The sequence below is a fragment of the Triticum urartu genome, chromosome 1A (genome assembly GCF_056163025.1).
Source record: "Triticum urartu cultivar PI428250 chromosome 1A, HENAU_Tu73, whole genome shotgun sequence".
Classification (NCBI taxonomy): Eukaryota; Viridiplantae; Streptophyta; class Magnoliopsida; order Poales; family Poaceae; genus Triticum; species Triticum urartu.
Window position 1 is genome coordinate 510,867,842 of NC_141873.1, and position 25,971 is coordinate 510,893,812.

Here is a 25,971-nt window from a genome sequence, read left to right on the forward strand (position 1 = left end):
ATATTAGCACATATATTAATCAATATATACTCCCTCCGTCCGGAAATACTTGTCATTGAAATGGATGTATCTAGATGTATTTTAGTTGTAGGTACATTCATTTCCATCCATTTTGATGACAAGTATTTCCGGACGGAGGGAGTATTATTTTATTTATTAAAAAAACCAACAATCGAACCGGTGAATCGGCGGTCCGACCGGTAAAAACCTGAACCGACAACCTTTCCGGTTCGATTTCCGGTTCGGTTTTTTAAACTATGAATAAAACATCCATCATATTCCACCAAACCTCTCTCTCCTTCTAACGGTCCGATCTCAAGCCGATAATGACCTCTTAAAGATCAACAATAATTGACAATTGTTGTCACAAGGTGCTACGTGCACAATACAGACGCAATGAATGGAAACGAAACTCCCAGAGAATAATGCAAGGTAGGGGTTACAGCAAGGATATATAGGTAGGCCTAGGCGATGAGCTCCTTGAGGTAGTTGTCGTAGACGTAGTCGACGAGGATCCTGTAGGCCTTCTCGGTGGGGTGGTAGCTGTCCCAGAACAAGTACTCCTCCACGTCCCCGCACACCGCCGACGTGACGCCGTTGCACAGCACGGCGACCTCCATCATGCCCGTGCCGCAGCAGCCCAGCGTGGACTCCCTGAACCCGTACCCGTCCGGCCGCACCATCATGTCCAGCAGGTACCCGTAGATGTCCATCAGCATCACCCTCGCCCCCGGGTGCTTCGCCTTGAGGGTGTCGACGGCGGTGCCCATTCCCGAGTTCACCAGCTCCGCGATCTCGTTGTGGTCCGGGGAGCACTCGCGCCCCATGCCGCCCGAGAGCGTGCGCTGGGAGGGCACGCACCCGATGGGCGGCATGGAGATGACGGCGACGCGGCGGGCGCCCGCGGCCAGCAGGCCGTCGAGGAAGGCGGTGGCGTGGGCGACCATGAGCGACGCGTAGGAGGCGTGCGAGTAGGAGCTCCGCGCGCGCATGGTGAAGTAGGTGTTGGCCACGTCGTCGCTGCCGGCGCACACCGCGAACACGCCCCTGGCGAGGATCTCCGAGAGCGCGGCGTCGCCGGCCGCGGCGCGGACCCTGGCCTTGTACTCGTCGAACATGCGGAGCTGGTCCGTCATGGAGATGACGGAGGCGAGCTGCGCCGTGAGCGGGTCGTACCCCGTGCCGCCCGACGCGAAGCTGACGCCGGTGAGCAGGTCGTGCGTCGTCAGGTTCGGGGCCAGGTACGCCGGGAGGAGCTGCTTGAGGCCGAGCCTGGAGGCGATGAAGTCGGTGGGGATCCTGCCGTTGCAGAAGCGGCCCGTGGGGCGGTGGTCGGCGCCGAAGTCGTGGCCGTAGGGCGCGAAGTTGGCCTTGACGATGGTGCTGATGGCGTTGTTGTTGCCCGGGTCGACGATCGAGTCGCCGAACACCACCAGCGCCGGCACCTGCTGCTTCTTCCCATCAACATGCTTCTTCGGCGGCGCCGTCGTCGTCACACTTGCACCGGCACCTGCGGTGCTGCTGCCCGTGTACGTGGCTCGGCTGGAAACACCGGCCGCCGCCGCCAGCAGCAGCAACGACACCAGCAAGACCGACATGGAACTCCTGCCTTGCATCCTTCTTGTTGCACGCCCCACGCCCATTGTCATTGGTAGCTAGTAGCAGAGTGTGTGGAGTGCACTGGAGAGTGGAGTGGAGTGGAGTGTGTTGGAGAGGGTAGGATTTATGCATGGCTTTCGGGGCATGCAGACTGGCAAGGATCACATGGCCTGAGTAAATGCCAGCGCTACCAGTCTATCGGTGGTGTGGTGCAGCATGTAGAGTAGAGTAGTGTACGTGCGCGAGCGCGCGTGCCTTCAAATCCATTCATTGCGTTTCAGTAGGTGCTGGCTAGCCTAAATATGACCTGCATGTCTGCATTCATCTCTTGCGGATCTCACTCGCCAATTCATTTATTCATGTCACCAAACCAAACTATACCAAACGGCCAAACCAAATGGCCAATGCCAACGTATGCTTGCTGAGTGCCGTGCTCGAGTCAGTCAAGGATGTTTACATTGTCAGCTCCTATTCGGCACTGTTTTGGTAGAGGCCGCGGCCGTACACACTAAATATATATCACCTCTCATATGCTCCCATGATTTACTAACTTAAGAAATTCAAATTAAAACATTCAATAAAGTTCTGAAAAAAAAACATGGATGTTCATAACATGTTGGTCAAATAAGCCGCGACGACGGGTCGGACGCGTCGGGCGCGTGTATGGGCGCGCGCTGGGCGTGTCGGGCACGTCAGGTCCGTGGCGTAGGTGTGCATGTGTGCATGCGTATGGTGCACGGGGGTGCCCGTGTAGGAGTACACCGTAGGCGTGCGTGTAGGGCGAGGCCGTTGGCGATCGGGGACGCGTTGGCGATAGTAAAAATATCCTACATTACTTCTGAAGACAATAACCAAAGCATATATCTTGTAGTTCGGATCGTAGCCCTTCTCGACAGAATTCGTCTTCGGGGGATCTTCTTCCGGAGATGATGGAGAGCGAAACACCTCCCCATGCCACCCCGCCTCATGAGGCGGGCGACCCTGAAGTGTCGTCGCGGAGGGTTTCTCCTGATACGCCAAGGCCAGAGGGTAATCCTTCAGCCTCCCGAAGTCCTCAGTATTCGGCTCCTAAAGAGATCAACAGAAAGAGTCCGAAACCGTCCGGTGTGCGATCGGACGCACTGAATGGCCATCTCAGAAGCGCATCGTACGCTAATTGGTACGGTGATTGAGAGGATTTCATCCGCCGAAAGCGGGTTGCATGAAGCTTTTATGATTCTGCTGAAAGGCTTCGAGGTACGTGGAATAGTGTATGTTTTTGGCAGTACCGCACACGTTAGGTGTTCCCTATGCAGATAGTAGCCCCTGAGACTCTGGTTGCCATCGAGAACGGCAACAAACAGAGGATTATAGTCCCAGGTAATAATCAGGCTGCCTTTATGTGCACATGGCTGAAGGTCCGGTGGCTAGCCGGACTGGTGAGTTTGCCGAGCTGAAGCGACAACTTGATGCGGTAGATGCCGACATCATGCTTGTCAACAAGCGGCTCGATGAGGCACAGGGTATGTGATTTCTCCGGTGATCAACACATAGTAAGAGGATCATGATGCTAGTATCTTTAATATGTTGTGACTCCAGATGGAGCCGCCACCGTGGAGACCCTTCAGGCGGAACTTGCCCGAGCCAAGGAACAAGCCAGAAATAGTGATGCGACCGCTCTAAAGGCGGTCGAAGAGCTGAGGGCCGAACAGGCTGCGCATTGCCAAAGCAAGGAAAGAATAGCCAAGATGGCCGTTGAGTTGAAAGATACCGCCGACCATTACCATCTTCTTGAAAAAGGAAGCTGGGCGAAGGCGGCGGACCTGGAGAAGGCCATGGTAGCAGCCAAGGAAGCCCGCTCTAAAATCAGAGCGGCGAAGGAGGAGCTGCGTCAAGCTGGGGATATCGCGGCTGGGAAGCCATTTTTGTTGCGGACGAAGTTCGGAGATCCGAAGTATGCCCCTCTTGATCAACTATGGAGTTCTGCAGACGCATACGTGGATTTGGCAGCCAGTGTTGCTGATGCGGCCGAGTACTTCAAAGATCAAAAAGATCGTGAAGTGGAAAGGCTATTCTGGTCACAGTTCCATGTTCCAGTGCGTCCGCTGCTGTTAAATGAGTGAATGACCGAGTGGGCCGAGCTCCATAGGTTGTCCGGGCTTGCCATGAGGTCTGTTGTGGATCATCTGTGGCCAGAAGGTCCAAGGCCGAATAGTTATTTTAGTTTAGTGCAACAGTTCCTTGGTGCTATGCCGCACATCAACGCTATGAAGAGGTCGGCGTGCATAGAGGGTGCGCTTATGGCACTTGCCCGTGTCAATACATACTGGGCAGAGATGGAGGCCACCGCTATTGCAACCTAGAGTTCAGCCGTAGGCCGGGTACCTGCCGAGCACTACTTTGAAGGAGTCCTTGAAGGCGCTCGTTCAATAGAGGCTCAGTGCTCGAAGAATATTATGTTCTAGTGACATGTATTCCCATTGTAAAAACACTGTTTTATTGAATTATAAAAGTTGTGTTTGTACTTTTGCCTAAAAGTATTATGATGCCTCCTGTGCGGCCATTTATGTATATATGTATATAACCTGAAAGTTTGCAGTCGTCGGCTTCAGCCCCCATGCATATACACTACTAGGGAAAACCTTATACACAGAAACTTACCAGCAGCGCGGTTTAAAAACAGACGCTATTTCTAATTAGCAGTAGCGCTCTTTACAAAACTGCGCTACTAATATCCGTTTAGCAGTAGCGCGCTAGTTGAGAAAAGCGCTACTACTAAAGTTGCCAGGGCGTTGGCTCTAGACTAGGTATAGTAATAACGCGGATGCTAAAACCTGCGCTACTACTAAGCGAATAGCTGTAGCGACTTGATATACCCACGCTACTACTAAGTGTGTCCACCACCGCACGCGGATCGACCCCCACCCCTGCCAAACTCTCTCTCACGAATCCCTGAAAAAAAAGTCTCTCTCTCGTGGCCCCCACCCCCTCGGTCGATCTCCTCCCCCCACCCCTCTCGGTCGATCTCCTCCTCCAGATCTCCTCGCCGCCGCCCACCTCCACTCTCTCCCTTAAATCCGCCGCCGGCGAACCCCGACCTCTCCTTCGCTCCAAAGGCTGCAGATCGAGCCGACAAGCTCCGGTTGGTTGCGGCCATCTCTGTGGGACGCCCTCGTCGTCCATCCATGGAGACCCTTCCTCCCCTCCGGCCAGATTCGTCCTCGGCTCGAGCTGCTCAGCCGGCGCCCAGATCCGCGGAGCCATCCTCCTCCACAACCACGCAGTGGCAGCGGCAGCGGCGGAACCATGGACCCGAAACCCTAGCCCACGGAGCAAGCTCGCCATGGATCTGCAGGCAAGAGGAGGCGCATCCATGGGTACAAATCCCTCATCTTCCCTCGTCTCTCCCTCCCTCTCTAACCCCCGTCTGTCTCCATGACCAGGACTAGGACCAAGACAACGCACGCCACCAACAACAACACCAATGTCCGGTCTTCTCCATGGGTATGGAGATCCGTCCAGTTATATCACTTGATTGTATATGTTATATAACATGATACTTTTCTTACTTGGTAGATTACTATTCGTATATGTATATTCAAGGCCATAATGTATTCTCACTTCTGCAATGCTACCAGAGGATACCTGCAAACAAAAGGTACATGGGGATATAGCATATTTAAGTTCAGATATGCCACATAGTAGAAACATTTGTTTTTCAGTTTTTTCTGGCAATTACTGTGGTAAAACATGCAATGTTCTCTTATATTTAGCTAATAATCAATTGTGAATAGGCTAAGTTTGTAATTATCATTAACCACACACTAGTGCAGAACAGGGCAATAGCACCGGTTCGTAAGGCCCTTTAGTGCCGGTTTCGGAACCGGCACTAACATTTCGGCACTAAAGGCCCCCCCCCTTTAGTACCGGTTCAGCACGAACCAGTGCTAAACGGCAACCACGTGGCACGAGCCAGCTCCGGGGTCGGGAGCCCTTTAGTACCGGTTGGTAACACCAACCGGTACTAAAATGTTTGGGGGATTTTTGGTTTTATGATTTCTTTTTCATTTAATTTTGTGTTTTCCATTTTAATTCTTTTTCGTTTGCTGGTATTTTACGGTACTACACATTGTACACGTTATGCATATATATATATATATAAATAGAATTTCTAGTAGAACCAATCATATATATATATCATCAATGTCTCACAAACCAGCATATTAATTTACACATACACACATCTATAGCTATATACAATTTCTCCTACATATGCATGTTGCCTTCGGAGCCAGTGGCATTAGCCTAATTGGTGCCTTCGGAGCACGATGACAATTGGAAGTGGTTCATGGGGGCGGTAGCGGGTAATAGTATTCTCCCTTCGGATTTATGACCTGGTCGAGCAAAAATCCCGCTATTTCCTCTTGAAGTGCTTCTACGCGCTCCATTTCTAGGAGCTTGTCCCGCACCTCTTTGAACTGTTAAGAAGGAGATCAATATGCATGTGTATTAGTTGTGTGACTAGATATCGATAATGGTGTAAAAATTGTGAATAGTGTTCTGACAAGCGTACCCATTCCTGTCTTTGAGATCTGCTCCTTTCGGACGCCATCATGCGAATGTTCTCGCAAACGCAGTATGCACATAGATTAGTCCCCTGCGCCTGCTTCAGGGCCTTTATTACGAGAATGGAATTTAATTTGATCAGATAATAATTAATCAAGCATGATAATTAAAGAGATGGCAGCTAGCTAGCTAGCTAGTACTACTTAATTACTTACCTTGGATCGAAACCATTTCAGCTGTGGTTTCCATTCGCCTTCCGTGACGCTGATGAACCTTGCCCAAGCCCTGCCCGCCGACAAAGAAAATGAATAAAGGGGTTATTAAATAGTTCATATCATGAAATGACGAACTAAATAGGCCGAGATATATAGTTAATAATGATTGAAATTACCTGTTGACTATCCCATACAAGATGTTGTAGTCACTATTTGCTTTGAGTAGCGAGTCCAGTATTTCAACTGTTCCGGCGTCAACTTTAATGATACACAAGATCCAGTGAAATCTGCATGCACACACGTTTGCATGTCTTAATTAAGCGGGCATATGTAAGCAAAAACATGTAGCTAGCTAGTAGGCAAAAACAGAGAATTTGTAGTACAAGAAAGTGTGACTCACTCGAAGTTGTAAGGAAGTAGTATATCTTCATTGTATTTGAGGCGCTTCAAGAACTCTAGCATGTTGTCCTCTACCTGCTTTTCATAATACTTGCTCATTTTCCATGTGTATTGATTAACGGTGTTTGGGTCAATGAACCCAATGCCATAGCGTCCACCTTTTCTCATTTCATACATCTTCATCCTGCATAATACCACAGAAAAGAATATAGTGAGGATAATTACAGGTAATGATTGATCAAAAGGATCACTACAGCTAGCTTGAGACTTAAATTACAGAAAGAAATCACTTACAGACAATAGCAACTGACGATAGATTTGTCGAGTGCGTCTTGATTGTATAACTGAAACAGTTCAGAATACTCAACGGCCACAGCTTTCTCATGGTAGTAATGATCCTTCTTGACATACACCATGAGGGACTCTCGATCGGATCTCTTGGTAATGTCCATGTACCATTGATGCAATTCATACATTCTCGTTGGGAGCTTCTTGACATCTTCTGGCTTGACCAAAGGTTGGCCCCGGACATATTTCCGTTTTATTTCCTTCTCTGTAATCACAGGCATGTCCTCGATCTCGAGGAGTTGTCCAACAGTGATCTTGAGTTCTTCAGCCTGCATTATATGCTCCTGGGTTATTACCACATCGCCCACCTCGGGAACGTAAACTGTTTGGCCACAATAATATTAGGCGCGCGTACTGTCACGTGTTGTCGGCACAACAAGCGGGGGGGGGGGGTCGATTGTGCCGCCTGTTCTCCCAGCTGGGCAACGGTTTTCCCGCATTTTTCGACAGCTGCTTGTTGTTTGCTCGAGCTCGAGCTCGCCTCCTTCTGTAGACGTTGTCGATGTAACTTCCTGATGTGGCGCTCATAGTCTGTGTCAACAGGCTTAGGAGCTGGTGGTTGAGCCATACGAATGAAGTGGTCAACTACTTCCACAGGCACTTTCTCCCTTGGCGGCGGTGGCGGTTTCGGTCCAAAATGGGCGTCGACTTCTGCCCGCACTATGGCATTGGTTTGCTCCTCGGTCCTGTCGTATGCCCTCACAGGAAGAGGAGTAGTGAGGTTTGGACCATATTTATATCGCTTGCCTCCGCCTGTACTTCCTGTACTATGACCTCGACTGGTACCGCTACGCACCATAGCTGCGGGGTGTCTCTTCTACGATTGCTAAGGCGGCGGAGACGGCTGACGGGGCTGAGTTGGACGAGGAGGAGTGGCCTGAAGCTGTGCCGGACTTGGAGGAGGAGTGGCCTGAGGTTGTGCCGGACTTGGAGGAGGAGTGGACGTCTGACGCTGTGTCGGACTTGGAGGAGGAGTGGCTTGACACTTTGCCGGACTTGGAGGAGGAGGAGTGGCCTCACGCGTTGGTGGACTTGGAGGAGCGGGAGTCTACTGACTCGGTGGCGGACTTCGACGAGGAGTCGGGTGACGCGGTGTCGGTGGCCTTTGAAAAATGATGCAATCCTTTCTCCATAGGATGATACGATGTTTGGCATCTCCGAGTGTGTGCTCCTCATCACCTCCAGGAATGTCAAGCTCTAGCCCCGAATATTGGTCCACCACCTCATCAACCAAGACACGAGCATAGCCCGCTGGAATCGGGTTGCAATGGAAGGTTGCCTCGGGGGAATTTGAAAAAGCAACGGCGTCCGCCACCTTCATGGATATGTTCTTCATTTTGAAGTGTAGCTCGCAGTTAGTGTTCTCCGTGATGTCATCCACGGGGTATCTATCCAGCACTACTGCGTCGCCCAAGGCGGAACCCACGCTGCTTCTCGGCATGGATGGGGCGGTGGTATCCAATGCTGGATCATCCGCTAGCTGCTGCAGCTACTGAGACCCCCTTTGCTGGTTAAGTGAGTCGATCTGCTCCTGCTGCCGCTGGAATTTAGCTGCCAATTCCTCTTGACTTGCTTCTAGGCCTTGAAGGCATTCATAGTCGAGCTTCCTTTGCTCCTCCTCCATCTTCCTCTTCTTCTCCTCCGCAATCTTCTTTCTCGCACGGGTTCTGTAGTCGGTGTTCCAGTCCGAAAACCCCTCATACCACGGAATAGCGCCCTTGCCTCGTGTTCTTCCCGGGTGTTCAGGATTTCCCAGGGCACGCGTAAGCTCGTCGTTCTCTCTGTTGGGCTGGAACACCCCCGATCGAGCCTTTTCTATTGCAACAAGTAGCGCATCGCCGGCTCCGTTCAGACATGCCTTCGTCGAAGCATTGCCTGTCTTCGGGTCCAACTCCCCCCCATGTGCATAGAACCAAGTCCTGCACCTGGGGGGCCAGCTCTTACTAACCGGAGTGACACCTGCATCCTCCATCTCTTTCTCAGACTTATCCCACTTAGGCATTGCCACCGCGTAGCCACCTGGCCCCAGCTTATGGAACTTATCCTTTTTTTCGGCATTCTTCTTGTTTATTCTCGACCGTTCCTTAGCTAATTTTGAATCCTTGAATTTCACGAAATTGTCCCAATGAGCACTTTGATTCTCTAGTATCCCCTCGAATACTGGAGTCTTCCTTCCTCCCTTGACGTACTTCTCCCACGTCATTCTCTTGTGGTTCTTGAATGCAACCGCCATCTTCCTAAAAGCAGCGTCCTTGACTTTCCACACGTCTGCTTCTGTGAAATTATCTGGTAAGGTGAAATGTTCCATGAGAGTATCCCAAAGCAGATTTTTTTGCTTCTCGTCCACAAAAGTAACATCTGGACGTGGATTTGCTGGCTTTCTCCATTCTTGAAGGGAGATCGGGAGTTGGTCCTTCACAATAACTCCGCACTGACGAACGAACTTGTCCGCAATCTTCTTAGGCGCTAATGGTTCGCCATTAGGTCTGATTGCCTTGATATTGTACTTTACGCCCTCCTTCAACTTTTTGTTCGGGCCTCGTTTCGTCCTTTTGCCTGAAGATTTGCTCGATCTGGATGGCTGAAAGAAGAAAGATCGATTCGTTAATATATCTTCAACTCATTTAAAACATGCGATGATTTCCAGATTCCTGCTAAATATAAATATATATACCTCGCCGGTGTTTGTTGTTTCAGGATCAACATGTTCTTCGTCGTAGTTCATGACTTCATCTTCTCGGTCGTCGCGATCGAATATCATATCACCCTCTCCGGTGTTGTTTAGAAATTCGGAGCCGTCAAAATCTTCTTCATTCTGATCATCATCTGGCCCGCGTATGATATCGAGCATGGTCTGTTCTCTCTCTCTATCGGTATTGTCCGCCAGAGCTTTTATTTAATTATGCCAAAAGAAATATAAAACAATTTAGTATAATCTCGAATAATAGATATAATCTCGAATACATCGTCTCGAATAATAGATATAATCTCGAATACATCATCTCGAATAATAGATATAATATTGAATACATCACTAGCTAGCTAGCTAGCAAGCTAATAAAGATCGAATAGTACAGAGTAATCTAGGCCACTCGCGGTTCCTGAGGTGCGGGCGGTGGACACCCAAAGAGAAGGAACCATCACTGGATCATAGCTCGGGTGATCTCCCCAAAGAACCTGCCAGGTATTGGAGAACCTGATGTCCATAGCAGCCATGTAGCGATGGACGTGCTCGTCCTACTCCCTGACATGGCGACGTACCACCTCCGGCGGGGCCGGCTCCCTCCGCACCGAAAGTGGCCCACGTGAATGCCACCAAGGGAGATGAGGGTCGACGACGGGACCCGGGGCCGGGTTCCTCACCAAGCGTCGCACCCCTGAAGGTAGCACCTCCCAGTGCCAGCCCGGCGGAGCCCAGTCCCGGACATGGGTCCTCTGAAGCAGGACGTCGTCGCGGACGTGTTGACGGCGAGGATGCGGGCCGGGCATCGTCGACAACAAAATACTATATGCCGCAAAAGTAAAGTAACATTTTTTAAATGATGGATTGTGATGATTTCATATATGCAAATTCTAAATTTTATAACTAAAAATATAAGAAACTAAAAAAACATCGATCATCGTCTAACAATTTGAAATTAATCTAATTCATCTAGCTAGCTAAAACTAACATTTCCAAAATTTCTAACATTTCTATATAACTAACATTTCTATAACATTTGACATTATATATATTATAACTAACATTTCTACATACTATTTGACATTAATCTAATCTAATTAATTAATTCATCTAAAACTTTGTATGAAAAACAGAAAAAACTAAAAGCTAAAAACAGAAAAATTGTGTGTGTGTGCGCGTCTAGTGTGTGTGTAGTGTGTGTGTGTGTGTGTGTGTGTGTGTGTGTGTGTGTGCATGTAGTGTGTGTGTGCGCGCGCGCGCGTGTGTGCGCTACGGTCGGCGCCGGCGCCGGTGTGCGCTACGATCGATTGGTGTGAGGAGAGGGGCCGGGGGAGGGGCTCACAGCGCGCGCGGGCAAGGTCGAGGCGACGGCGACGGCGAGGGCGAGGTCGATCCAAAGGCGACGGCGACGGCGAAGCGAGGGGATCGGCGACCGGGACGGCGACGGGGGTGCCGTGGAGTCGACGGGGACGACGCGACGAGGACGGGGGCGTTGCGGAGTCGACGGGGACGGCGCGACGGGGGCGGCGACGGCGCGGGACGGGGCGGCGGCAGAGAGAAGTGGGAGACGAGAAACTGAAAATTTTCGAAGTGTTTCTTATATAGGGGACACCTTTCGTACCGGTTGGAGCCACCAACCGGTACTAAAGGCCTGTTTTGGCCAGGCCAAGCGGGGGGGGGGGGGGGGGGGGGAGCACCCCCCTTTAGTACCGGTTCCTGGCTCCAACCGGTACTAAAGGCCCCCCCTTTAGTACCGGTTGGTGCCATGACCAGGTACTAAAGGGGGTGCGCTGCCAGGCGAGGGGCGCAGAAGTTTAGTCCCACCTCGCTAGCCGAAGGGCGCTCACACCTGCTTATAAGCCCCGCCGCCGCTGCTGTCTCGAGCTCCTCTCTAAAGCAGGCCTTCTGGGCCTACCTCTGCTACTCTGCCCTGTGAGGCCTATTGGGCTTGCGGGCCTGCATCCTGGCCCAACAACAGGTTGGGTTTCTAGTCGTATGCCGGCCGCTGTGGCCCGGTAGGTGGGATTTTTTCATTTAGTTTTTTCTTTTCTGCTTTATTTATTTTGTTTTATTTTGTTTTTATTTTTTTAGTTGTTTTTTGCTGTATTTAGAGTTCCTTTGTGAATATTTTTGATAGTTTTTAGAAACTTTCAGTTAGTGCCGGTAGTTTTTAAATTTGAATAGTTTAAATTTTGAATTATTTGAAATTTGTGTGAATCACTAGTTTGTGAATAACTTAACTTTAAAAATACATTTTCCAGTGATTCTTTTTTATTATGTTTAATATTAGTGTGTTTTATCATTATATTCAATTTGGTAATGCTTAAGTTATTTAAAAATGAAATGCCTTTGTAACGGATGAGTTCTCGTCCGAAACCCTGATACTTCGAAATAGATTGTCCATTTTCTACACGAAGTGTATCCAGTTTTTGCGGTAACCCTCTCTACTTTTTTGCACATGCCATGTGGGTGAAATTATGATACCATGCCAACTTTCATCCTTTTCTGAGTTCATTTGAAATGCTTTTCAATTTCAGGGTCATTTAGCTGAAAAAAATCAATAAATGCATGAAAGAATTTGCTTGCACATAAAATTTCTTCGCGTTTCAAATGCCAAAACACATAACTAGCTACCCTAACTATAACAGAGATTCCCTCCTGGGTGTGAGACGCAGAAGAAAGTGATGATAGCTAAGCCGATCACATCCCAGATCTTTGGGTGTGAAACTTTTTCTTCGCGTGTGTCCCTTTGCGTCGTAGCCATGGAAAATCTTCATCATTTAACGGGACGCTCGGGTCAATATTCACTGTGAATGGAGCAATTTCATCAAACTTTTCATAATCTTCTGACTTGTCTGTCTTGCCATCCACTCCCATGATGTTTCTCTTCCCAGAAAGAACTATGTGCCGCTTTGACTCATCGTACGATGCATTCGCTTCCTTATCTTTTCTTTTTCTTGGCTTGGTAGACATGCCCTTCACATAGAAAACCTGTGCCACATCATTGGCTAGGACGAATGGTTCGTCTGCATACGCAAGATTGTTGAGATCCACTGTTGTCATTCCGTACTGCGGGTCTTCCGTTACCCCGCCTCGTGTCATATTGACCCATTTGCACCGAAACAAAGGGACCTTCAAACCACGTCGATAGTCAAGTTCCCATATGTCCTGTATATAACCATAATATGTTTCCTTTCCCGTCTTGGTTTCTGCATCAAAGCGGACACCACTGTTTTGGTTGGTGCTCTTCTTATCTTGGGCGATCGTGTAAAATGTATTACCATTTATCTCGTACCCTTTGAAAGTCATTATATTCGAAGATGGTAATTGGGACAACAAGTACAGGTCATTTTCAATAGAGGTGTCATGCATGGTACGTGCTTGCAACCAGCTGGCGAAACTCCTGGTTTGTTCACGTGTAATCCAGTCATCAGACCGCTCCGGGTGTTTGAAGCGTAGCAAATTCTTGTGTTCATCCATATACGGAGCCACCAAGGCGGAATTCTGTAGAACTGTGTAGTGTGCTTCAGTGAGAGAATGTCCGTCCATACATATTATTTGTTCCCCTCCTAGCGTGCCTTTTCCATCGAGTCTGCCCTTATGCCGCGATTCAGGAACACCAATCGGCTTAAGGTCAGGAATAAAGTCAATACAAAACTCAATGACCTCCTCATTTTGACGGCCCTTGGAGATGCTTCCTTCTGGCCTAGCACGGTTATGAACATATTTCTTTAAGATTCCCATGAACCTCTCAAAGGGGAACATATTGTGTAGAAATACAGGACCCAAAACGTTAATCTCTTCGCATAGGTGAACTAGGACGTGCGTCATGATGTTGAAGAAGGATGGTGGGAACACCAACTCGAAACTGACAAGACATTGCACCAAATCATTCTGTAAACTTGGTATGATTTTTGGATCGATTACCTTCTGAGAGATTGCATTGAGAAATGCACATAGCTTCACAATGGCTAATCGAACGTTTTCCGGTAGAAGCCCCCTCAATGCAACCGGAAGCAGTTGTGTCATAATCACGTGGCAGTCATGAGACTTTAGGTTCTGGAACTTTTTCTCTGCCATGTTTATTATTCCCTTTATATTCGACGAGAAGCCAGACGGTACCTTAATACTGAGCAGGCATTCAAAGAAGATTTCCTTCTCTTCTTTGGTAAGAGTGTAGCTTGCATGACCCTGATGTATGCCGTCTTTTCCGTGCATACGTTGCTGGTCCTCCCGTGCCTCAGGTGTATCTTTTGTCTTCCCATACACGCCCAAGAAGCCAAGCAGGGTCACACAAAGATTCTTCGTCACGTGCATCACGTCGATTGCGGAGCGGACCTCGAGGTCTTTCCAATAGGGCAGGTCCCAAAATATAGATTTCTTCTTCCACATGGGTGCGCGTCCGTCAGCGTCATTCGGAACAGGTTGTCCACCAGGACCCTTTCCAAAGACCACCTTCAAATCCTTGACCATATCATCTACATCAGCACCAGTACGGTGGCGAGGCTTCGTCCGGTGATCTGCCTCACCTTTGAAATGCTTGCCTTTCTTTCTTACGGGATGCCTGCTCGGAAGAAATCGACGATGTCCCAGGTACACATTCTTCTTACAATTAGCCAAATATATACTGTCGGTATCGTCCAAACAGTGCGTGCATGCGCGATATCCCTTGTTTGTCTGTCCTGAAAGGTTATTGAGAGCAGGCCAATCATTGATGTTCACGAACAACAACGCCTTTAGGTCAAATTCTTCCCCCATGTGCTCATCCCACGCACGTACACCTGTTCCATTCCACAGTTGTAAGAGTTCTTCAACTAATGGCCTTAGGTACACATCAATGTCGTTGCCGGGTTGCTTAGGGCCTTGGATGAGCACTGGCACCATAATGAACTTCCGCTTCATGCACAACCAAGGAGGAAGGTTATACGAACATAGAGTCACAGGCCAGGTGCTATGGTTGCTGCTCTGCTCCCCAAAAGGATTAATGCCATCTGCGCTTAGACCAAACCATACGCTCCTTGCGTCATCTGCAAACTCCTTCCCGTACTTTCTTTCGATTTTTCTCCACTGTGACCCGTCAGCGGGTACTCTCAACTTTCCGTCTTTCTTACGGTCTTCTTTGTGCCATCGCATCGCCTTGGCATGCTCTTTGTTTTGGAACAAACGTTTCAACCGTGGTATTATAGGAGCATACCACATCACCTTGGCAGGAATCTTCTTCCTGGGGCGCCGGCCCTCGACATCACCAGGGTCATCGCGGCAGATCTTATAGCGCAATGCACCACATACCGGGCAAGCGTTCAAATCCTCGTACTCACCGCGGTAGAGGATGCAATCATTAGGGCATGCATGTATCTTCTACGCCTCTAACCCTAGAGGGCAGACAACCTTCTTTGCTTCGTACGTACTCTCGGGCAATTCGTTGTCCTTTGGAAGCATATCCTTTATCATTACCAGCAACTTTCCAAATCCCTTGTCAGATACACCATTCTCTGCCGTCCATTGCAGCAATTCCAGTGTGGTGCCCAGCTTTTTCTTGTCACCTACGCAATTCGGGTACAACAATTTTTTGTGATCCTCTAACATGCGCTGCAACTTCTTCTTCTCCAAATCACTTGCGCAGTTTCTCTTTGCATCGGCAATGGCCCGACCTAGATCATCAACGGGCTCATCTGATGCCTCTTCTTCAGCTTCTTCCTGCATTGCCGGCTCAGCTTCTTCCCGCAATACCGGCTCAGCTTCTTCCCCCATTGTTGTATCATCGTATTCAGGGAACCCATGGCCAGGATAGCTGTCGTTGTCCTCTTCTTCTTCATTGTCTTCCATCATAACCCCTCTTTCTCCGTGCTTGGTCCAAACATTATAATGGGGCATGAAACCGGTCTTAAACAGGTGGACGTGAATGGTTCTTGACGTAGAGTAATTGTGACCATTCTTACAGCGAGCACATGGACAAGGCATAAAACCATCCGCCCGCTTGTTTGCCTCAGCCGCAAGCAGAAAAGTACGCACGCCCTCAACGAACTGGGGAGAGCATCGGTCATCGTACATCCATTGCCGGCTCATCTTCATTACACAACACCGAATAGACCAAATTAATACAAGTTCATACATAAAGTTCATACAACACTTAAATGCAACAAACAAATAACTCTCTAGCTAAAGCATTTAAATGCAACAACAAATACGATCAAGATCGCAACTAAGGTAACAATGGATCCAACAGCATAATGATACCAAGCCTCACTATCGATGGCATATTTTCTAATCTTTCTAATCTTCAAGCGCATTTTCTCCATCTTGATCTTGTGATCATCGACGACATCGGCAACATGCAACTCCAATTCCATCTTCTCCCCCTCAATTCTTTTCAATTTTTCTTTCAAGTACTCATTTTCTCTTTCAACTAAATTTAACCTCTCGGCAATAGGGTCGGTTGGAATTTCAGGTTCAGATACCTCCTAGAAAAAATTTCTATGTCAACTTGATGGGCATAATTTGTCATAAACACGAAATGCAACTAGTTTTAAAAGAGAATATACATACCACATCCGAATCATAACAAGGACTAGGGCCGACGGGGACGGATATCAAAACCATAGCACTATATGTATAACAAACAACGTACGGGTAAGATAATTATACGAGTAACTATATATCCAAATCACACACATCAATTTTTATATAAAATTTCATGAACAAGAGGCTCACCACAAGGTGGTGCCGGCGACGGGACGGTGCGGGCGACCGACGGTGGCTACGATGGAGATTTAGAAGGCACTAAGTAAACCACACCTACATATGCAAACTAAGTGTTATTTTTGACCTCAAATTGCATATAAATCAAATATTAGCACATATATATATCCTCCCAAATTACTAAACTCACAAATTAATCACTATATAAACCAATGCAAGAGCTAATCTAGCAATGAGAGATGAAAGGACAAAGTTGCTAACCTTTGTGATCATTTGAATGGATGAGGGCCTTCAAATCTTGACAAATTTTGGGCAAATTTTGTGATGAACTCGAGAGGAAGAAGGGAAGAACAGAGGAGAGGGCCGGAGAGGGGAAAGGGGGAAGAACAGAGTGCTGGTGGACGAAGGGTTTATATAGGACGACCTTTAGTACCGGTTCGTGGCACGAACCGGTACTAAAGGTGCTGGAGGGGCCCCACTCTGACAACATCCTGCCACCACTCTCATTAGTACCGGTTCGTGGCACGAACCGGTGCTAAAGGTTCGCCACGAACCGGTACTAATGAAAGCGGCCCGGCTAGCCATTGGAACCGGCACTAATGTGCTTCACGATTGACCCTTTTTCTACTAGTGACACTAGGATCCATTTCGGTTGATATATGCAACAAGATGAATTTGTGGTGGTTTTGAACAGTTGGGAGGTACTTTTATTCTAGAGGAAAAAAGGGTTTGTGGTTTTTCGTGCAAATTAAGCATCATATCAGGTTGCTACCTACATGTTCTGTTGAGTAATAGAAACAATACATTTATATATATGGATTGGTAGTCCTCAATCAATATTCAATCATGACTTGATTTATCTTGCCTATTTCTTCTACAAGAAACACTATCAGATTAAAAGAGTCCACTGGTTGTCATTTTGTAGACTGTATGACACTGTCTGGCAGCAGCATCCCTCCCCCCACAATGCTTTAGTCTTCTTATTACATGGTTGGCTATTTGAGGGTAAGCTTTTGTGTGCATTGGTAGACTGTATGTATGACACTGTGTCCTTTTTTTATCACTTCAGTCCATTTTGTCTTCAACAAGTACCACTCTCTGTTTAGAGAAGATGCACTCTATGTTTAGTTTTTGGCCAGCCCAATTTGCAAGTTTGTATAGTCACTATGCTCTTCAAACAGTAGATTCATGGACTTTGTTATCTTTGAAAATGTGGAAGATATCAAGGTATTGAAGTGACTACTTAGAAAAATGGATAGATAGAAAATTACCGGAAGAATTATGCCTCTTAACTCCTTATGTGGTTCGTATGTGTTGTTTCTTTTTAGGGCTTCCAACACAACAGAATTGCTTCTAATCTTTTGTGTTATCTTTTGTCATGGCAGTAGCTATGTGCTGCTTCAGTGTGTAGTTAAGTTGTGCATTACGGCTTAAATAAGAATTTCGAGGAAAATTTGTAGCACATTGGAACCGACATGTACCACATTGTTTTTCCTAGGGTTCTTCTATAGAATCTGAAGTTTTTGAACCTCTATTGGTAATGTTGCAGGGTTCTGGTGGCAATGTTGACGGTCGTCGAGAGGTTCGTGGACCGGATGGTGTCGTGGCTGCTGATGTATGGAGAGGCGAAGCTGATGCTCGTCCTCTATCTCCGGCACCCCAGCACATGGGTAAGCAGTCGACCAGACACCCCGAGCCCGAGAGATGATCAACATTTAGATACACTTGATTCGGTATGTGAAAAATTCTGAATCTGAATCTTACTGGTGTTCGGGTTTCAGGGTGCGAGGCACGTGTACGATGGCTTCCTCCGTCCGCTGTTGGCGAGGCACGAGGACAACATCGACCGATGCCTGCTGGAGCTGAGGGCCAGGGTGAGGGACGTGACGCCGTCACAACGGCGGCTGTCGTCGGTTAGGTGTGGCTCGTCGAGGCTGCCCAGTGTGTTTCGTCGCAGTTGCAGGTCGCGAGATCAGTTCGGGCAGGCGCCGCACATTGACGAGTGATCCAATATTTTGATCGGACCATAACAACTAACGTGTCTCATTCTCTGGCATCTAGAAGTAGTGGTAAAATTCTGAATTTGCATGGCAAGCACCACTTACGTAGGTAGCTGCCACGCACAGTTTATACTCTTATGCCTATAAAGGATAGGAATTATTCATGAGTTATGGCTACAATGAGGACCTGTGTACAGTTTATACTCTTACGCCTATAAAGGATAGGAATTATGCATGAGTTATGGCTATAATGAGGAACTGTGTGATAGTAGATACGACAACTGTGTGATAGAATGGAATTGGTTGATTTTTTTTTAATTTCTAATAAGTTAGTAGTAGCGTGGAAAAAAATTGTGCCCCACTAGTATTTAGTATACTAGTAGCGTTGGTACTCAAGAAACGCTACTACTATTATGTTAGTAGTAGCGTGGGTCCGTAATAGCAGTAGCGCGGGTGGCATAATAGCAGTAGCGAGCTTCCACTAAGCGCGCTGCTGCTACACTTGTGTAGCAGTAGCGCTGGTGAGCACGCGCTACTGCTACATGTTAGTTGTAGCGCCTTATTAGTAGCGCTGGTCCCCGCGCTACTGATACACCTAAAACCTGCGCTGCTGCTAGCCTTTTCCCTAGTAGTGATAATGCGGGGGTGTTCGCAAAAAACGCGTATTCACACTTGATCCAACGTCTTGGTCCATTAAGAAGGTGGTGGCGCAGGGAACGAGGCAATCGGACTATATTGCTTTAACATTTTCACTTAGCCATAGGAGTTTGACGGTGAGCTACTATATAGCCCCTGGTACTTCTGCACTCATTCGAATACAGGGCGCATACGTACATGACCGGGAAACGGCCCTTCGTTAATGTGGAGGAATCCCGAAGATTCCGCTGGGTCATCGAGTGGTTGACCAGTCTCGCGCTATATCATGACAGTCAATTTTCGGCTTTCTATACTGAGGTGCTCATCCGGATGAACCAGGGCACAATTGCAGTAGTTCTCCCAGTGCTACCTTAGCCGATATAGCGGAACGTAAGGTACCAAAACATGGGAGCTGGGCAAACCCAACATTTGACCAAAGACATGATTCAGAGCTGATGCATATAAGGCCAAACTCGCGACGCCGAACACTCCCTAAGGTATTCGGTCTTTATAACATAAAGAGAGCATCATGAAGAATATGACTAGCTGTAGGATCGAAAGTATGTCTAGAGGGGGGGGTGATTAGATTACTTGACCAATTAAAAATCTATCATTTTCTCAATTTTAGTCTTTGGCAGATTTTAGCAACTTTGGATAAGTCAAGCAATCCTAACACAATTCAAGCAAGCAGGCAAAGAGTATATGAACAGCGGAAAGTAAAGCATGCAACTTGCAAGAATGTAAAGGGAAGGGTTTGGAGAATTCAAACGCAATTGGAGACATGGATGTTTTTGTCGTGGTTCCGACAGGTGGTGCTATCATACATCCACGTTGATGGAGACTTCAACCTACGGAGGGTAACGGTTGCGCGAGTCCACGGAGGGCTCCACCCATGAAGGGTCCATGAAGAAGCAACCTTGTCTATCCCATCATGGTCATCGCCCACGAAGGACTTGCCTCACTAGCGGTAGATCTGCATGAAGTAGGCGATCTCCTTGCCCTTACAAACTCCTTGGTTCAACTCCACAATCTTTGTCGGAGGCTCCCAAGTGACACCTAGCCAATCTAGGAGACACCACTCTCCAAGAAGTAACAAATGGTGTGTTGATGATGAACTCCTTGCTCTTGTGCTTCAAATGATAGTCTCCCCAACACTCAACTCTCTCTCACAGGATATGGATTTGGTGGAAAGAAGATTTGAGTGGAAAGCAACTTGGGGAAGGCTAGAGATCAAGATTCATATGGTGAGAATGGAATATCTTGGCCTCAACACATGAGTAGGTGGTTCTCTCTCAGAAAATGTGTATTGGAAGTGTAGGTATGTTCTGATGGCTCTCTCCACGAATGAAGAGTGGGTGGAGGGGTATATATAGCCTCCACACAAAAACTATCCGTTACACACAATTTACCAATCTCGGTGAGACCGAATTGAGAAACTCGGTCGGACCGATTCAGCAAACCTAGTGATCGTTAGGATTTTCGATGGGACTGAGATGCAACTCGGTAGGACCGATATGGTTAGGGTTAGGCATAACGTAATCTCGGTGTGACTGATTACACAAACTCGGTGGGACCGATTTTGGTAATAAGCTAACCAGAGAGTTGGTCAGGTAAACTCGGTGGGACCGATTGCTCATTTCGGTGCAACCAAATGTTACAAAAGGGAAACAGAGAGTTTACATTGCAATCTCGGTGGGACCGATCGCTCATCTCGGTAGGACCGAAACGTTATGAAGGGAAACAAAGAGATTACAGCCCCATCTCGGTGTGACCGAGATCCCTATCGGTGAGACCGATTTTCCTAGGGTTTGTGGCAGTGACTATGACATCTGAACTCGGTGGCGCCGGATAGAAAGAATCAATGGGGCCGAGTTTGACTTTTGGTTTAGGTCATATGTGGATGTGGGAAGGTAGTTGAGGGTTTTGGAGCATATCACTAAGAACTATGAAGCAAGAACCTCATCAAGCAACACCTCATCCCTCCTTGATAGTATTGGCCTTTCCTATAGACTCAATGTGATCTTGGATCACTAAAATATAAAATGTAGAGTCTTGAGCTTTGAGCTTGAGCCAATATTTTTGTCCTTAGTATTTTGAGGGGTCCATTTTCCTCATCCATGCCATGCCATTCATTGAGCTTTTCCTGAAATATTAATCTTGGAATAGCATTAGCTCAATGAGCTATATGTTGTTAGGAATTACCAAAACCACCTAGGGATAGTTGCACTTTCAATCTCCCCCTTTTTGGTAATTGATGACAACATATAGATCAAAGCTTCGACAAATGATAATAAGAGTGAAAAACATTGTCGCTTTGAGAAGTATGTGAAAAGCAAGAGCTCCCCCTAAATTTGTGCATAGTTTATGATTTGCTTTGGACTGCAAATGCATAGAGAATTAGGCTCATGGGTTACTCTTCCGTGTCACATATACATCTTGGTGGAGCGCTCAAAATGATAATAATTAAATCCATGCACTCATCACCAAGCAAAGTGAATGATCATATAGGGATAAAATGATAATGTCATCCAACAAGCATTAATGTAGCATATGATCAAACACACATGATCATCCAAGTATCACGTAGACAGAAAGTATCTCAAACAAATAAAGCAAATAAAGTTCAACCACCAAAGCAAGAGAGAATAAAAAGCAACGCTCTCTCTCGACACCTATGATCTATACATTTTTCTCCCCCTTTGGCAACAAGTTACCAAAAAGTTCCTAGAAAATGCATAGCACTAAATCGTCTCTCGGGCTTGATCTTCAGGTGGTGGTGTCCGGATAACTCCAAGAACGAAGGCTTCAGTCGATGTAGATGGAGCTGATGGAGTAGGTGCTGGAGCTGGTGGCACTGAAGCTGTAGCTGGTGCAGATGAAGTGGCTCTGGTGTCTGGAACAGGCACTGCAGAAGACCTCTGAGCTCTAGGCACTCTGACAAATGCATCAGTGGTTGTCTTGCCCTTCCTCTCCTGCATATCATCCTGAAGTTGCTCCACAATAGACTGGATCTTAGTTACCTTCACATCCAAGTCATAGAACTTTTGCTCCACGATCCTTTCCAAGTTCTCCTGGTTTTGAGTCAGGGTGGCCAGTCCCTTCTCAATCCTCAGAGTTGATGCAATAAAGTAGCCAAGCTGATCTTGCTTGCTCTTCAGAAGATACTGAGATGCTTCTTCAGTAGTTGGCATCCTTGTAGCCTTTTCAGCCTTTGCCTTCTCCTTCTTGGCTTGTGCGTGCACAGAAGATGGTTCATTTTCATCCATCACCACAGTGTTGTCCTCAAATTCTGGGTAGATGGGCAGGTGCTCCTTGTCCAGCAGATATGTGCATGTGCCCATCTTGGAGTTAATCAGCTCCTGGATCTGTGGGGCATATCCACAACTCCTCTTCTGATCTGTAGCTGTCCTTTTTATGGTTTCCACTATTAGGCTCATGACTTTGAACTTCTGTGGGACATCGAAGATGTGAAGCAAGTTTATTGCATGGCCTCTGATCATCTTGTGATCTCCTGACTTTGGCAAGAGACTGTGCCTGAGGATCCAGTTGATAGTTGGCAAGCCTGACAGAAGGTAATGTACAAATCCAAACTTGTGTGTCTCAAGAGCAGCATCTGGGATCTCCTTGTACATGTGTGCCATGGTGTTGTGATCCTTCTTATTCTTGGCATAGACATCCAAGTCATCTTCACTCTCTTCTAGAGCATTGATCAATTTCGCCCATTCAGCAACCATGGACTAGTACCTAGTGCCTCCAGACATCCAGACAATCCTTCCATCTGGGTAGAAGTGAGCTGTGGAGTAGAACTGCATGATGAGCTCATCATTCCATTTTGTGAGCTTCTGAGCCACAAACTCATCAACTCCACAAGCCTTGAAACTGTCATACACACCTGGATAATGTTCATCATTCTCCTTGATGTACTCCCAGTCGACCCATCTCATGTCACATACTATTGGTTTCTTGTCAAGCAAGATGGTCTCATAGAAGTCATGATGTTCCTTTGTATGGAACCTGTAGTCCACAGCAGTCCTTCTCCTGGTGGCATATGGATCAGACTCTCTCCATAGCCTTAGACCTGAGTCCTTCCTGATCTTCATGTTCTCTGCAACTGGATGAGCATCATTGTGATCTGGAATTTTTGGCTTCAATTTCCTCAAGACAACAGAATCATCTTCTTCTTCCATTGCAGCTTCAGGCATTGGGGCCTTGTTCTTCTCTGCAGTTGGAATGTTCCTGGTACTCCTCTTTGGTGCAGTTTTGGGTTTTGGAGCAGCTGGCTTAGAAGCTTCTTTGGGCTTAGATGAAGCAGCCCTGATCTTATGGCACCCCCCATAAGTTTCTGAGCTTTGGGTGCTGGTGCTGCATCTTCTTCCTCTTCCTCTTCAGAATCTCTCATGATTGAGGATCTCCCAAGCACTCTGGCAGTGGTCTTCTTGACCCTCTCTTTCCTCTTCTTCCCTTCTGTAGCACCCTCTTTGGGTTCAGATTCCAAAGGTACTTGAGTAGAGGCTCTTGCTTTAGACATGGGAATTTTCTTTGTAGGTAATTTGGTCTTCATACCAGGATTAGTTGCAGCAGCAGTGCTACATTCCTTTTTAACCACTTTCTTCTTGGAAGTGGCCTCATCCTCAACTACCACATAGTCTTCATCCTCAGATTCAGAAGTTTTCTTCTTTCTGGACCTGGTGGCAGCCTTTGGCAGATTGCTTGGTGTGCTCCTACTGCCATCATCTGAGCTGCTAGAGGGACTAGTTCCCTCACTCAAGTGAACCTGCTCCTCTGACCTGTTCTGGCTGTCACTCTGATCAGACATAATGCAATCTCTAACAACTGACCCTGTGAATAGATTATAGATAAGGTAGAATGGATGAGCATCACAAAATACAGAGGTTTTTGCAAAAGAATGAATCAAAAACTTAGTTTTAGTTTTCCTCAGAAAGCATTTCGGATCAACCGATTTGTAAACTCGGTGATACCGATGCAGCTTTTGGAACCTAAACTAGTGAACTCGGTCAGACCGAGTCACAGTTTCGTGGCACCGAGACTGCTAGGGTTTCACAAAGTCGTGAACTCGGCCACACCGATTTGCAATTCTCGGTCAGACCAAGGATCACATGTGCAATGGCCTGAGCCGAATCGGTGGTACCGAGTTCCACAACTCGGTGGGTCCGAGATGGTTTCAGCGGAAACCTAACCCTAAATTCTCAATTCATGACTAAACTACAGAGTGTTTTCGATGGATAGAATGATCTCAATCGTGGCAAGATACATGGCAAACACAATGTGCTAGGAATCAGATAAGGATAGCACAGTGATCAAGTTCATACCCTAGTTCAGCGATGAACTCGCTACGGCGGCAACGGCGGAGATGATTCTGGTTGACGGCGGTGGAGACCAGTGGCAGGAGGCAACTGGCGACGAGGGGGACGATCCGGAGACCCTGGAGGCAGAGCGGGCTAAGCGCGGGCGAAAGAGTTTGGAGAAAATTTCCAAAATTTTGCCCGTGGGTATATATAGCCCGACCCTGTCAGTGTGACCGAGTGGAACAACTCGGTGGCACCGAGATGCATAACTGCAAGCAGTTGCTGCAACTCAGTGTGATCGAAAAGTTCAATTCGGTTGCACCGAGATTGAAAACCTAGATCGACTTAGTGATCTCGGTATGACCAAATGAGTGAATCGGTCAGACCGAAACGCACAAAGAAGTTTTGGAAGTTTAAGTCTATGACGAATCGGGGACTCCGAGTGCTCCTCACACAGAGTGGTTCGAATCTGACTTGATCAAACTTTGTGATGCAACATGAATAGAGTTTGAGATGAGAAAAGCATAGATAGCTAGAGAATGTTCTTAGGCATTCTTGTCCATCCACTTGGCCAAAAGAAAAGGAAACCAATCAATCAAAACAACAAGTGGATGTCCTCGAATGAGTAAATTATGCAACCAACATGCTCACACAATAAAATGACAAATGAAATATGTGGCAAAGCATGCACAAAAAATTCTAGCATCTATCAAGCAATTGGCGATGACTAGGTCATCTATATATGAGTATATTGACTTAGGAGTCAAATGAGAACATTTGATCATAGGTCATACTCATCGTTTAAGCACAAGTGGGGTTACCACTTTTACATAAAGCGTTGTTGTGTTCACACCATTAGAGTTGCTTTAACTCAATTGTTAGAGTAAAGCTCCCCCTAGATGTGAGATCCCCCCTAAGAGGGATGAACTAACCTTGGCTTTTGTCGATGATGACTTCATGTAGGTGTTGAAGATGTGGATGCTCTATGTTGACGTAGATCATTTGGAGCTATCCCCTGGAGTGAGTTGCACTTTCAATACCTACACGGGTTAGTCCCACAAGGAACAAACAAGGATATCCATAGACATAGAGTGATGCACACACAAGATGATGTCTATGAAAGCTTTAGGTTACCTTGTCCCTTGTCTTACCAACAAGAGGGTTTGTGACTCCTTGAACTAGTGCAAGATGTGGAAGTTGATTGCACTCGTTCTTGCCAAAATGATAAGAGTGAAGTATGTTGGCGGAGTCACCCTCAAGAACTCTCTAGTTCTTCTTCTTCGGGATCCACACCATCTTGATGGGAATCCTCGGAGTTGTAGTTGTACTTGAAGAAGTGGAACTTGATGTAGTCTTGGGAACCCACTTGACCAAGGCCTTAGGAGCTTCTTCAAATGCATCAATTTCCTCTTGAAGCTTGTCCTTGCCTTTTTGCTTGTGGTCTTGTGGTGGAAGATCATCTTGAGCTTGTGTCCCTTTGAAAGAAGTAGGATCATACTTCTCTTATTGAGGAACAAACTTCGTCTTGGGGTATTGATCTT

At 47.1% G+C, this 25,971-nt stretch overlaps 1 protein-coding gene across 1 annotated transcript; it reads right to left on the reverse strand.

Annotated features, from left to right (window-relative positions):
- Window positions 1-315: 315 nt before the first annotated feature.
- On the reverse strand, window positions 316-1,788 carry LOC125536906 (GDSL esterase/lipase EXL3-like). Its single transcript, XM_048700202.2, has one exon. It carries the CDS (start codon window positions 1,647-1,649, stop codon window positions 465-467), a length of 1,185 nt encoding a protein of 394 aa, XP_048556159.1. The 5' UTR covers window positions 1,650-1,788; the 3' UTR covers window positions 316-464.
- Window positions 1,789-25,971: the final 24,183 nt, after the last annotated feature.